General features: G+C 42.4%; 2 protein-coding genes across 5 annotated transcripts in view; one reads left to right on the forward strand and one right to left on the reverse strand.

Annotated features, from left to right (window-relative positions):
* The first annotated feature begins 246 nt into the window (after positions 1–246).
* zgc:92429 (uncharacterized protein LOC445063 homolog) lies at positions 247–10,165 on the forward strand. The gene is made up of 11 exons (XM_066680406.1): positions 247–1,130; positions 2,011–2,060; positions 3,280–3,336; positions 3,619–3,773; positions 4,324–4,424; positions 5,682–5,734; positions 7,658–7,728; positions 8,346–8,448; positions 8,744–8,863; positions 9,390–9,452; positions 9,837–10,165. Exons 1-11 carry the CDS (start codon positions 1,067–1,069, stop codon positions 10,149–10,151), a joined length of 1,152 nt encoding a protein of 383 aa, XP_066536503.1. The 5' UTR covers positions 247–1,066; the 3' UTR covers positions 10,152–10,165.
* A 44-nt stretch (positions 10,166–10,209) lies between these two features.
* Positions 10,210–13,516, reverse strand: part of si:dkey-172j4.3 (diacylglycerol kinase delta) — a 106,248-nt gene continuing 102,941 nt past the window's right edge. For 2 of the 4 annotated variants that reach the window (XM_066680396.1, XM_066680394.1), the window contains 2 exons: positions 12,716–12,846; positions 10,211–12,246 (listed from right to left, as the gene is read on the reverse strand). In XM_066680396.1, coding sequence (XP_066536493.1) covers positions 12,172–12,246; positions 12,716–12,846 — 206 coding nt within the window. In that variant the 3' untranslated portion in view covers positions 10,211–12,171. Of the gene's footprint in view, positions 12,247–12,715; positions 12,847–13,516 lie in introns of all 4 variants that reach the window. The other 2 variants (XM_066680395.1, XM_066680397.1) reach the window with 2 other exon arrangements.

The raw sequence follows: 13,516 nt of genomic DNA on the forward strand, positions 1-13,516 counted from the left end.
TTCCTTTATCGAGTGTAGATCACTGATAAAATGTAAAGGCGCTTGGTTTCAGAAATGTTCAAAAACTCAGATGTCAAACTGTTGTCTTGTTGCTTTCTGGTAAATGAGGTGCTTTAACGTCGTCTCAACACGGTGCTTCGGTTTTGTAGCTTTGTGTGAACAGGAAATAACAGGCTTTCCATGATCTCACACACACTGTCAGCAACTGACAAGAGAAACTAGTTTATAGTTAGTTATTATTGGTTATTATTGTAAACAAAGGCATTGATATGAAGCACCAAAGCTTCTCCAGACCTTCCAATGACAAGGGGATGTATTTGGGGCTTTTCCTGTTTTTGAAACGCCAGAAAAACCTCGTCAGTTTACTTCGTCCAGAGTAAGTATGTTCATTTTTTGTCAGTTGATATTGTACTGCAGCAGTGTTACAGAAGCATTTTCGTTTGCGGTCTAATTATTACAAGAAACACACTGATCCCAGAGCAGCACAAATGGAGTCTTTTGGCCCTGAGTCCAAACTGACACTGAGGACCCCCCCCCCCCCCACACTCTTCCATTACTAGATTTGAGACTTACTGAAGCAAGAGTTGCTTATTGGGAATTACACTAAATGGCAGTAACAGATTTAAACAGTTTTTTAATCACGTATCATTTGATTCTTACCTTTTTGCTTTTGCTTTACATTCATTCTCCTTTTAGCTTTATTTCAGGTGGCTGCTTAATTTCAGACTGTCAGGAATGTTCTGATAAAAGCCGACAGCTGTAAGTTGGAGGGGTGGTGGTGGTCCGTGGGGGTGAGGGGGTTTGACTATTTTTAGTTTTCATTCATGCAGTAGTCTCTGTCTCTCTCTCTCTCCCTCCCTCTCCCTCTTACCCCCAACCTCTTCTGAGTGCCATAGCTGTTTCTGGATCTCTCCTTGTCCACAGCTGAAAGTTCTGGAGTGTATAGGAGTCTTTAAGTTGCTGTGACGAACCTGGAGAAGACCAGAAGCTCAAGAGCGACTGCTGAATGAGTGAAGAGTGTTTATAAAAGAAGATTGAGACGTGAATTAGAGCAGATCAGAGTGCTATGGCTTTGCTTTGTTATAATAAAGGCTGTGGGGACAGGTTTGATGAAGACAAAAACTCAGATGGTAAGACTTTTTGTTTTTGTTTTTTTCCCTTCACGACCTGGTATCACCTTTTTTGTTTGTTTGATCCTGTGCTTATAAATGTGCTGGTTCTGACCGAGCTCAGACGTCCACTGGAAGCTCACTAATTTAAACTGAACACTGAATATATTGCACACTGGCTCCTATCATTCAGATGTAAACATGGTGGTCTTTGTTGTGGCACAGTGTAGCTTTCCTTTGCACTGGGCTCTTTACATTCATTTGTTAAAGCTACAGCCGCCTGATTAATTTGTAAAATAGGCCTCAGTGCAGTAATGTTCTGTTTGTTTGTGTGGATTATTGCTGTTGGACCAAAGCCTTGTATGTTTCTTAACATTGTAAGTGAACTGATTCAGCAATGTTTTATATATATAACTAATTCGTCTTGGAACGTTTGAAATTTGTGGCACTGCAGCAGACATTTGACTTTTTCAGATTGTGCAGAATGATGAGAAATGGAGATACAAGCTTTGGTTGTGGCAGTGATAATATATAAGAATGGTACATCAACTGTGATGTTGCCACGTGTTTGTAGAGTAGACACTCTGAGCTCTTACCTACAGCTGTTCCCTGCCATAAATGTCCCCAGTGACACGTCTTGTTGGTTCAGCATGGTCATGCTGCACTGTGTGTGAACCCCCCCGCCCACACACACACACACACACACTTGTGGGGATTTAATGAAACGTAACCATAACAGCTGCCAGCCTTAGCCTAATTCTACCCTTAACTCAAGTAGAGAAGTGAGTATGTTAACTGGCTTTGGTACCTACACTGTGTTAAAACCTGGTGTACACACATTCATACGCATACTTCCGTCGCTGATAAATCTCTCACTTTCTCTTTCTTTCTTTCTTTCTAGGTGCGTGTTGTTATCACCCTGGGGTGCCCATCTTCCATGATGCTCTAAAGGTGAGCTGAGGTTTATCACTGAGTTTAGTCTTAACACACTACTCATGATCAGTGTTTAAACTTCACCTCGGAGAACATACAAACGCCTAACTGTTCTCTGTATAGTTTACTGCCACCATGTTGTCCCTTTACACTCAGACATGAGTTCCATGCTCAAATTGCATTCATTCATTATCTGTAACCGCTGGAATCATTAGGCGCAAGGCGGGAATACACCCTGGAGGGGGCGCCAGTCCTTCACAGGGTGATGCACACACTCATACATTCACTCACACACTCACACCTATGGACACTTTTGAGTCACCAATCCACCTACCAACGTGTTTTTTTGGACTGTGGGAGGAAACCGGAGCACCCGGAGGAAACCCACGCAGACACAGAGAGAACACACCACACTCCTCACAGACAGTCACCTGGAGGAAACCCACACAGACACAGAGAGAACACACCACACTCCTCACAGACAGTCACCCGGAGGAAACCCACGCAGACACAGGGAGAACACACCACACTCCTCATAGACAGTCACCCGGAGGAAACACACGCAGACACAGAGAGAACACACCACACTCCTCACAGACAGTCACCTGGAGGAAACCCACACAGACACAGAGAGAACACACCACACTCCTCACAGACAGTCACCCGGAGGAAACCCACGCAGACACAGAGAGAACACACCACACTCCTCACAGACAGTCACCCGGAGGAAACCCACACAGACACAGGGAGAACACACCACACTCCTCACAGACAGTCACCTGTAGGAAACCCACGCAGACACAGAGAGAACACACCATGCTCCTCACAGACAGTCACCCGGAGGAAACCCACGCAGACACAGAGAGAACACACCACACTCCTCACAGACAGTCACCCGGAGGTCCCTGGAGCTGTGTTGATGCGACACCTACCTGCTGTACCACCGTGCCGCCCCATGATGAACAATAATAATAATAATTTAAAAAAATATTTTAGTTACACACTTCTATAGAAAGAGCCTCATCAGTTTGCACCGAGGTCCTTTTAGTTACTGAATAATATGCTTTAGAATGTATTACACCTGGCTTTATGCTGTTAAACATGGGCTTGAACAACTTTCAGTAACATTAAACATAAATGCCACTTAACATTATCATTTCTCATGACTTTTTTTAATGCTTTAATATTTACCTGAGGTTTTTTGTTTCTCTCTCTCTCTCTCTCTCTTTTCCTTTAGGGCTGGTCCTGCTGTAAAAAGAGAACGACTGACTTCTCTGAATTTCTCTCCATTAAGGTGAAGAATATACTACACGTACAAAACCATGTTTTCTGTGTGGTTCCATTTTTCACTTTCACGCCTACACTGGGTTACAGCACACTTTTGTAACTCATTCAAACCTGTGATCTTTAGTGTGGGAAACAGGCGAAACAGGTGTCGAAAACATACAGCAGCAGCTAAGACACAGTGTGATCTCCTCAGTTCCAGCGTGTTCCGTATATTCCCGTGGAGCCCATTGATAGGAATGTTGTTAATTTCCACATCTGATTAAACATTTGTGCTGCTCGTGGTCGTTAGGGTTGTGCCCGTGGTCGCCATAGTAACGTAAAGCCTGATGAGCCTCTGAGGCAGGAGGTGGTGTCTGATAAAGGAGAACAGAAACAACACAACACCGAAGAGATCATCTACCAGGGCCCTAAATCAGCGGAGGCAATGGAGAGAGAGAGACCCAGGTATATATACACACACACACACCCTCAAACAAACACAACCCCCCCCCACCCACACACACACACAAAACCACACACCCCCACAAACCCACACACACAAACCCACCCACCCCACCCCCCACACACACACAAAACCACCCCCCCACACACACACAAACCCACACACACAAACCCACCCCACTCCCCCACAAACAAACACACACAAACCCACCCCACTCCCCCACAAACAAACACACACACCCACCACACCCACAACCCCCCCACCACACAACCCCCCCCCCCCCCCCCACACACACACACACACACACAAACAAACTCACACCCACACCCACAAACACACACTTATATAGTCCTTGGGAAAGACTCCTAACAATATATTCTCATGTAATATGATTAAGACTGTTGTAGGTTTTAATAAAATAGTAGAAACATAGCCCTAACCTCAACCATAACCCTCAGTAACAAGAAAACATTAATGTTATTGTTATTTTTACATGAAAAACATAGCCTTCAAAAAAAAAAAAATAGCTGTGTGCACGTCTGTTTGTCTCAGCTCCGATGAGCCCAAGACCAAGCTGAAGGTGAAGGTGGCTCCATCTCTGGTTCAGATCCTGGAGAAAATGGAAATCAGTGAAAGGCAAAAGGAAAAGACAGGTGAGCTGCTCTATCCACACAGACATTGCAGACACATTAACCTCCTTTACCTCGTGCCTAATGAAGTCTAGAGTGCTCTTAATGTCATTTTAATTCTGTATTTCCCAGTCTTTACTCATCTGACCTTGTCATGTTCCAAATACCTCTAAGAAGGACGTCCCAGACAGTGCTAGTGACCTGTGCTAGTGACCTGTGCTAATGACCTGTGCTAGTGTAGTCTGTGTGAACACCCTTTTTACTGCATTGAAAATAATGAATTAATAAAATAGTTAAATTAACTACATGCCACCAAAGTGTTTTATGGTCAGTCAGTGGTTGTACGTATATAAACACACACACACACAGCTTTATGTCCTAAAGCTTAACTCTCAAAAGATGACATGGAGTTCTACTCATGAGAAACTCAACTCTTACGAAGCACAGAAGCAACTTCTTGTGGCAAGTCTTCTACACAAACACGTCTCATGTCCGACTGTTAAAATGAGATCTGATTTATAAACAGAGGTGGATGGGACTTGCCTAATGGTAATTTGCAAATTCTTCCCAAGTCTTGGGCCATAGGCTGAAAATGTAATCACTCTTGTGCTTCATCCGTTAAGTGCTTTGAAAACAAGTGACATACATTTTCCAAACGTTAACACAGTCCTGGGGTCTTAATAAAAATGAGTGATGTGCTTTGATCAAGATACTACACATCAGTAATCCTCTGTCTAAACGGACCTGTTCAGAACAGCTTGTTCCTTTAAATGAGGGCCTGGGAGCGAGGAGCAGAACCTCTGGGTTCAGCCATTTTTGTCTGGTTCTTTTTCTTCTCAGTTCTTGTTGAATATAAACCATTTCAGTGACGTTGTTCTATGTAACAGGATTCGGAGCCATGCCCAAACAACGGTTCTCTGTAGCACTCCATTCACTTTTTGAAGCATGAACTGGTTTTACTAGCTTTACAGAAAATACACTGAAGATGTAAATAACCATTTGAATATCAATAAATATGCTTTGCTACATTTAAAAAAATGTAAAATCGACTCCGTGTGCTGTGTGTGTGTGTGTGTGTGTAGCACTGAGAATAACAGGGCCTCATGCACTGTTCCTCTGCATTGTTTGTTTGTGGTTCATTGTGAAGATATAACGATCGCAACGATTTCAGTCTGAGGTGGAGACGTATGTTCTTCCCTTTTTCACGGCACACTTTGTTCACTACTTCCTGTCATGTGACCTATGTGACCTGTCCCTCTGTTGTCTCTTTGTGTCCTACAGAGAACCAGGAGGTTATTATTGGCACCAAGTGCAAGAACACAGGATGCAAAACAGTGAGTATTTCTAGGAGTGTGTGTGTGTGTACACCCATGTGTTTACATCTGTGTGAGCCCATTTGCTGATGAATATTTACACTTGTTTGACTGAAATTTAGAAAAGTAGATTTCTTATGCCCTCTAGTGGTGAACGTGGATATAGCTGATTTGCTTTTCTTTTAAACTAAAAACAAATATCTGTATAAAGGAAACCTAGACCAGGTTCTTGAATATGAATATTTGACTGCCTCTGTTAATGAAGAGGTGGCACGGTGGAGCAGCAGGTAGGTGTCGCACTCACACAGCTCTAGGGTCCTGGAGGTTGTGGATACGAGTCCTGCTCCAGGTGACTGTCTGTGAGGAGTGTGGTGTGTTCTCTCTGTGTCTGCGTGGGTTTCCTCCGGGTGACTATCTGTGAGGAGTGTGGTGTGTTCTCCCTGTGTCTGCGTGGGTTTCCTCCAGGTGACTGTCTGTGTGGAGTGTGGTGTGTTCTCTCTGTGTCTGCGTGGGTTTCCTCCGGGTGACTGTCTGTGAGGAGTGTGGTGTGTTCTCCCTGTGTCTGCGTGGGTTTCCTCCAGGTGACTGTCTGTGTGGAGTGTGGTGTGTTCTCTCTGTGTCTGCGTGGGTTTCCTCCGGGTGACTGTCTGTGAGGAGTGAGGTGTGTTCTCTCTGTGTCTGCGTGGGTTTCCTCCGGGTGACTGTCTGTGAGGAGTGTGGTGTGTTCTCCCTGTGTCTGCGTGGGTTTCCTCCAGGTGACTGTCTGTGAGGAGTGTGGTGTGTTCTCCCTGTGTCTGCGTGGGTTTCCTCCGGGTGACTGTCTGTGAGGAGTGTGGTGTGTTCTCCGTGTCTGCGTGGGTTTCCTCCAGGTGACTGTCTGTGTGGAGTGTGGTGTGTTCTCTCTGTGTCTGCGTGGGTTTCCTCCGGGTGACTGTCTGTGAGGAGTGTGGTGTGTTCTCCCTGTGTCTGCGTGGGTTTCCTCCAGGTGACTGTCTGTGAGGAGTGTGGTGTGTAATGTATTTTTTACATGTAGTTTTTCAAAAAAAAAAAGTCTGAACTCCAATCATTGAGTTGTCAATATATTCAAAGGAACTATGCTTTATAATGTCTTCTGATTATCGTATGTAATTGTGATGACTAATATTGTGGTGACTCTGGGAACATTTTTGACAATATATTGCTGTATGATTCCTGCAGGTATCCCTCTGTCTTGACTGAATTATAAATGTACAATTTGGGCCAACGTTTACAGCGGTCTGTCATGAAGCTATTAGAGGACTTTGAATGTTTGGTGCCATCACCAAAGCTTCAAAATGTAAAAACTGTGTGGAATATCACTCCTTAATTGTAATTATTTAGAACGGAGTCACAGCAACACCACAAGCTACATTTAACAAACACTTATTCTGCAACTCACTTCGGGATCAGGAAAGCGTTAGCCTCCTAAATATCACCTGATACGACAATAGTATAACATTCTTGAAAACAGTGACACTAAATTGTTTTATTCAGAAGTCGTGTAGAAAATGGCGTCTGGTTTCAGACATTTTACCTTTCCTCACCTGAGAATAATTGGTTTCAGAACTAATGACCTAGCCCTGGCCCTCAGTGTCCAGCAGCTCTGGTATTTAATGTTCATTACAGCCTCTAGAGAACCTCTACAGCTGGATTACAGAGAATTAGTCTCATTATCATTAAGCTGCAGGTTCATATTTCCTATTGGGAGCTGATCTGAACTCCTCCTCTTGCTTTTACATCCATTTTCAAGCTCTGGATTAACACTTATTAGCCCCAAAGGAACTGACTGGTTGTGAATGTTTTCATTGCTTACAGTTTCCATGGGTTAATTACAGTAGAGATGAGTTCTTCCTTACTTTTAACCCATGTATTACACCTTCCTTTGTATATTCACAAATTGCTGAAGTTTCCACTGTATATTTATAGCTTTACCAGGGCCCAGAGACGAATGCTGAGACTTGCATATTCCACCCTGGAGATCCAGTCTTTCATGAGGGGTGAGTTTCTGTTCCTTCACGTTTTCATAATTGTAATGAAATCTATGTTCCCACCACTAGGTGTCATTATAACAGCTGTTTCATAATGTGAAGAAGTATCAATGGAGAATAAGACTGATGGCTCTTTTAAAACCCCAAAAACTGGGATTAAATATCTGATAGCTAACTTTACTTACTTTATTTAGTGGTAGGGAGGGAACTACTGTAATTAAAAGCTTCCTCGTGCAAGGAAACAAATATTAACCTTAGCAAGCTAGCGAGCTAGTTCCCTCAGCCTTTATTCATGTTAAAATGATTTAAATAAACAAACTTATTACTGTTAGTTTTGTTTTTTGGACTAAATAAAGATAGATTATTAATTGTTAATTTAGTTCAACAGCCAATGTAATGTTATTTTGGTTGTTTATTAGCCTGCAAATTAGCCTAGCATTCAGGGAGTGTTGATGCCACAGTGGTTCCCAATAATTAACATAATCTCTTCAGACAGAAAACACTGATCAACAGGAACATGGAAGTCATATAAAATTGTAGATTTTCTCAAACAGACAGAAGCTGAGACAGTCTCTAAACACGCAATAAAAGCTTGAATTTTCATCTTTTTTTCATCTGACTTTCAGATACAAATACTGGGGTTGTTGCTGCATAAAAACCACAGACTTCAATGCTTTTCTAGATCAGAAAGGCTGCTGTACAGGCAAACATCGCTGGACCCCAAAACAGGTATGGCCCATTTGTGTGCTTCTCATGCACATACCTCAAAGTAAGCAGCGTTTCCTAGTATGTAAAAATTAAAATAAACCACCATAAACACACATCAGTTCAAATTATATATCTGTCAAAACAAAGACAGATGTAAAATGGCTAACATGACTCACAGTAAGTAAACGCTAGGGCCTGATAATGCACTTACTTTGGCTTAATACTTCTGCCCGTGTCCAATAATTCTGACAGTATTCCACAAGAATATTAAGCTCAGAGTTTATCTGGTGGATGAATCTGTTTTGGACAATGACAGGATAAGAAGAAGGTGGCTTGCCGACACGACTGGCATCAGACTGGAAACCAGGTGGTGGTCACGATCTACGCCAAGAACTCCATCCCTGAGCAGTCCTATGTGGAGGCCAACCGCACAGTAGTAAGTTCCTGATCTTTGCATTGCCTTCAACCCCACCTCCATGTTGGCAGAACAGCAGTTTGACAAAGCCCAGTCCTTAACTTCAGAGCGAAAGCTCAGGTTTCACTTTGCATTTGGCTCTGGTTTCCTCCCACAGTCCATAAACACGCGTTGGTGGGACTGGCTACTTGAAAATGTCAATAGGTGTGAGTGTGTGGCGCCCTGCTATGGACTGGCGCCCCCTCCAGGGTGTGTTCCCACCTTGCACCCAGTGATTTCAGGTGGGCTCTGTACCCACCGCGACTGGATAAAAGATTACTGACGACACATAAATGAATTAAAACTCAACTGTTTCGACTGGAAAGCTTTTCTGCCTTTTCTGATATTTGCATGTGGCATCGCTGGACATAAAACCCAAATCTCAAACAGATACCAATTATGAGTCTGATGCTAACGGCTAATTGCTAATAGTAATGCAATGAATAATGGTTAGACGCTTGGAGGACTAACAGTAATCAGTCTTCTCTCTCTTTCTGTTTTGTTACAGCTCACATGTCACATCCAATTTGAAAACAACAAGGAGTTCCATAAGAACATCCACCTGTGGGGGGTAAGGATTATCTGTCATTCTTAAAGCTGTGCTTATATAAAGAATGCTGTTTTCTCAGATACAAAATAAATGGATAAATGTTAGTCATCAGTATTTTGTTCAAAATAAATACAATTGAAAAAGTTTAAACGGTCACTCTCCAAAGAAAAGCATCTTCATTGTTGTAGATTGTAAGTTTAGATCGTTTGAACACAGCAGCTGTCATTCACACTGTGAATGGACCAATAGGAATGCTCCAAAATTACTGAATAAAACCTTTTTACACTGAATCCCATTGAAAGTTAAAGGTAAAATACTTCAGTAGAACCAATGCTTCCAATGCAATCACAATGATTTACGCTGAAAAAGAGTGTTGGTGACTTCGGTAATTTTCACGTCTTTCAGGTGGTTGATGTAAACAGCTGTTTTGTGAACATGCTGCCTTCCAAAGTAGAGGTGACCCTGAAGAAGGTGGACCCTGTGGCTTGGGGGAAGCTGGAAGACCCCAAACACAAACCTGAGCCGGAGGTGACCCCGGACACCACAGAGCAGGAGATCAAACCAGACGTTTACATATCGGACGATGACATCAGCGAGTCTGACTGGGAGGAGGAGGAGGAAGAGGAAGAGGAGAAGAAGAAGAAAGAGGAGGACGAGAACAAGGACGAAGACAGCCTTCCACTGCTGGAGGAGGCCACAGATGTCCCTCCAGGGAAATAGAGGCCAGTGAGTGTCCAGCAGCAAATGGACTTTGATTTCTTTTGTAATTTACATTGTTCCTGATTTGATCAGAACCTTTCAGCTGTCCTTTAAATTGTGTGGAGATTTTATTTAGATTTCATTCAGTTTCGGTAACGGCTTGATCACGGAATAGTTTTAAAATGAAATAAAGGAACACGGACATCAAAGTGGAATTCATCTTTAATACCAACTTTGTAGGAAAGCAAACAGAAATATCACTTGGAACGTGGAAATAATGGAAAACTGCGAAAAACACGCGAGTAGCGATGGCCACGCTTTATTTTTTGCTTCATATGAACAGCAACAATCCTGGAGTAGAGGTGTTCGCAGCCAAAGGACGGAGCGAGAGGAAGCTACTCATGGCACAAAATATAACTTTAATTAAGTCAAAAAAAGATAAATAATCTTCAAGCGTAAACGTAAACAGTAAGCAGTAGTTTGCTGTAATTATGAATGACCAAAACAAACAATGGTCTGTTGGTGCACCTTTTAAAAGAAACCAGAGAACTCAGTTGTTTTTGTTGATATCACAACAACCGCGTCTTCTGTGTACCTTGCTAACACTTATTATTATTAATATTACAGTAGTCTGACACTTTCAGGAGGTAAAAGGGAATTGTTTTTTTTCCTCCAAACAGTGGACTTTGATCACAACCTTAGAACAAACACCAAGAATCTTCAAACAAACACAAATATTACAGTCTAACGTTGTTTTTTATACATTTTTTGTCCTTGATTTCTTTAATTCTTTTAAGAAATACTGTTTCATTTCAGCTCACAACTATCAGATTAATGTACGTCACCCCCCGTCCCTCTCAGATCCGAGAGAACATTCACGCTTCAGTCATTTTGTGAAAGGCTGATACATTAATGTTCATTCACTGTAAGAACTCGATCAGATTCCATGTACAGATCTTACGGAAATACTCAATCTTACGAGAACCAGACATGGGTCTAACGCTTCTCAGTGTTTTTGCCCTAAAGTGGGAATAACGAGTTTTGCTGTGTTTTTTTTGAAGAGGAAAAACAAACATGATGTTTACGTTTGCTTCTGAACGACTGTTTTCCTCTTTAAAGTGCAAGGCAATAAAGGTTAAATACATTTGAAATGTACAACACTGTGATAATTATAATTATTACCCCTCCCCCCCACGAGATCGCTCTGGAAAAGTGATTTTTTTTGAGGAACTTGGCACAAGTTAACGTCACTGAAAGCTGGTAGTACAACAGTTCACCTGGCACACAAGTGATACAACAGCACGACTTCAATTAAAGAGAAAAGTAAACATAAAAAAAAATAGAAACAAAGTTTTGTGGCTTTTGTTTTTTTCTGCTCAAGGATTGTGGGCTGGAAAGGCATGCAGAAAAACACCGACCGTCTCTGAATAGATCACAGACAGAAGCAACTATAATGCACTTCTATCCATTTTGACATGGAATACAGGTCCACCATACATTCAAGATGCTTTTTTTCTTGTACTTCTCATTTAAAATGTGCACTGGGGGCGATTGTTTATGTACAACACGTTGTTTTCTTTGTTCCTTTAATGTTGATCGGATGTCGGCAAACTGAGAAGACAGTACGCTTTAAGTCCTTTTTAAAATAATGTGTCTCATGGCTTTGAATGTATCGATGCAGGTAAAAATACAGAAGCTAAAATAATAAAAAACAAAGGAATAAGAAGAATAAAGGTGTATACCATGCATGGAAGTGGGTACCACATGAACTCACACTGATAGGAGCCAATAAGGAAAGTGAAAGATGGTGTGTGGAGTATTCTACGCCCAGTGTCTGTCACTCTGCGTTCGCTGAAACCAAGGCCGAGAACAGGACCAGAATTCCCAGTCAATGCAATGTGACCCCTCGGCTTCTCACTGCTGCGCACACATACACGCCACACACACACACACCTGCAACTGTGCGCAAGTTGACTTCTCTTCTTCAGAGAAAGAAAGGCATCATCTTTCTGAGGCGACAAGAACGTCTGCATCAGGGACACTACAGCAGACCCTCCAACTCCTCAATTGCCTGCAGGATCCGCTTCACATGCCCCACCTTTGATATCCCAAGTTCCTGAGAAGAAGTAAACAAGCAGTTAATACGTTTTGGAAGGCAGCTGATTCCATCTAACAAAGAATCCTCTACCATCTTTCAGCCAATAAAGGAACAGGTCTGAAACATGTATTCATAACTTTCTCATTACAGTTGGGAGTCTTGCCCAAGGACCTCCTCCTGATATAGTTGTGTGTTCTTTTACTCGAGCAGGGAACTCTAAACTACTCATGTGTACAAAGTCATTGGTGTTTCTCATTGCACCACACACATTTATATTTTACTTATGAAGCCTAGAAGTAACAGAGGCCATCATTTTGCAGTTAGCAAAGACAACAGCCTCTGTGTTGCTTATCCATCGGCTGCAGTTGACATCACTGCGTGTAGTAGTCACCATAATTGGGAGCTCATTACTTTGACAAAATTGTTTTAAAGTTTCTGACTCAGTTACTCTCTGATTTCATTTGTGAAAATGTGGCCACTGTTGTACCTTTAGGTCGTGTCTCTGGAGCTGAGTCAGCTGCCAGCCCTGGATGTCCCGGGCCACAAACCTCTCCCTGTACTCCCCTAACCCCAACGAATCCAGCCATGAGCCCACTTCCTCCGCACCCCATCTCTCGACTAGCCCCCGAAAAGAAACACACACAAACATGTGCACACACAACAGAAACATAAAACACACATAAATAGCACACAAGCAAAACACTTTCTGGAGGGAAGGCCTTCATGAATAACGAGTAATATTCATCAATGAGATTAATGAAGTTGCTTTGTGGTCCATGAATGAACCAGTTTATTTTAACAGCCATTTTAAACTCGTGCGGGATCTCTTAAAGACTATAGGCCAATAGGTGTCAGTATAATGGCAGTTTAATAATAAATATTTGGGGAAGAGTGTGCCTTCACGCCATTAAACGGCAGTTTGATGCACAGATAAAACCAAATATAACACAACATCAAGCTCCAGTGGGAAACGAGGACAGGGAAAGAGTGCAGAGTAAGACTGCTGACCTCTAAGACATTTTCAGCAAAAACACTATTGCCCTTTTACTGAAAACGTAGCTAATCAGCGGAAATGATTATTTTATGTGTATATTTATTTATTAATTGCACTGGGACTTTTAATCTAAGTAGCTACGAAGTAATGGAAGCTCACGCCTACAACCTGCAGCATGTAAACTGAATGCTTTAATCACCACAGATCCACCCACTGTGGCACACTGTACACGAGCACGCCCACCAACTTTATAAACAACCTAAACAGTCCCTGAGGTGGGTTTAAATGTGAAGC

Source organism: Hoplias malabaricus, chromosome 9 (genome assembly GCF_029633855.1).
Source record: "Hoplias malabaricus isolate fHopMal1 chromosome 9, fHopMal1.hap1, whole genome shotgun sequence".
In the NCBI taxonomy this organism is placed as follows: domain Eukaryota; kingdom Metazoa; phylum Chordata; class Actinopteri; order Characiformes; family Erythrinidae; genus Hoplias; species Hoplias malabaricus.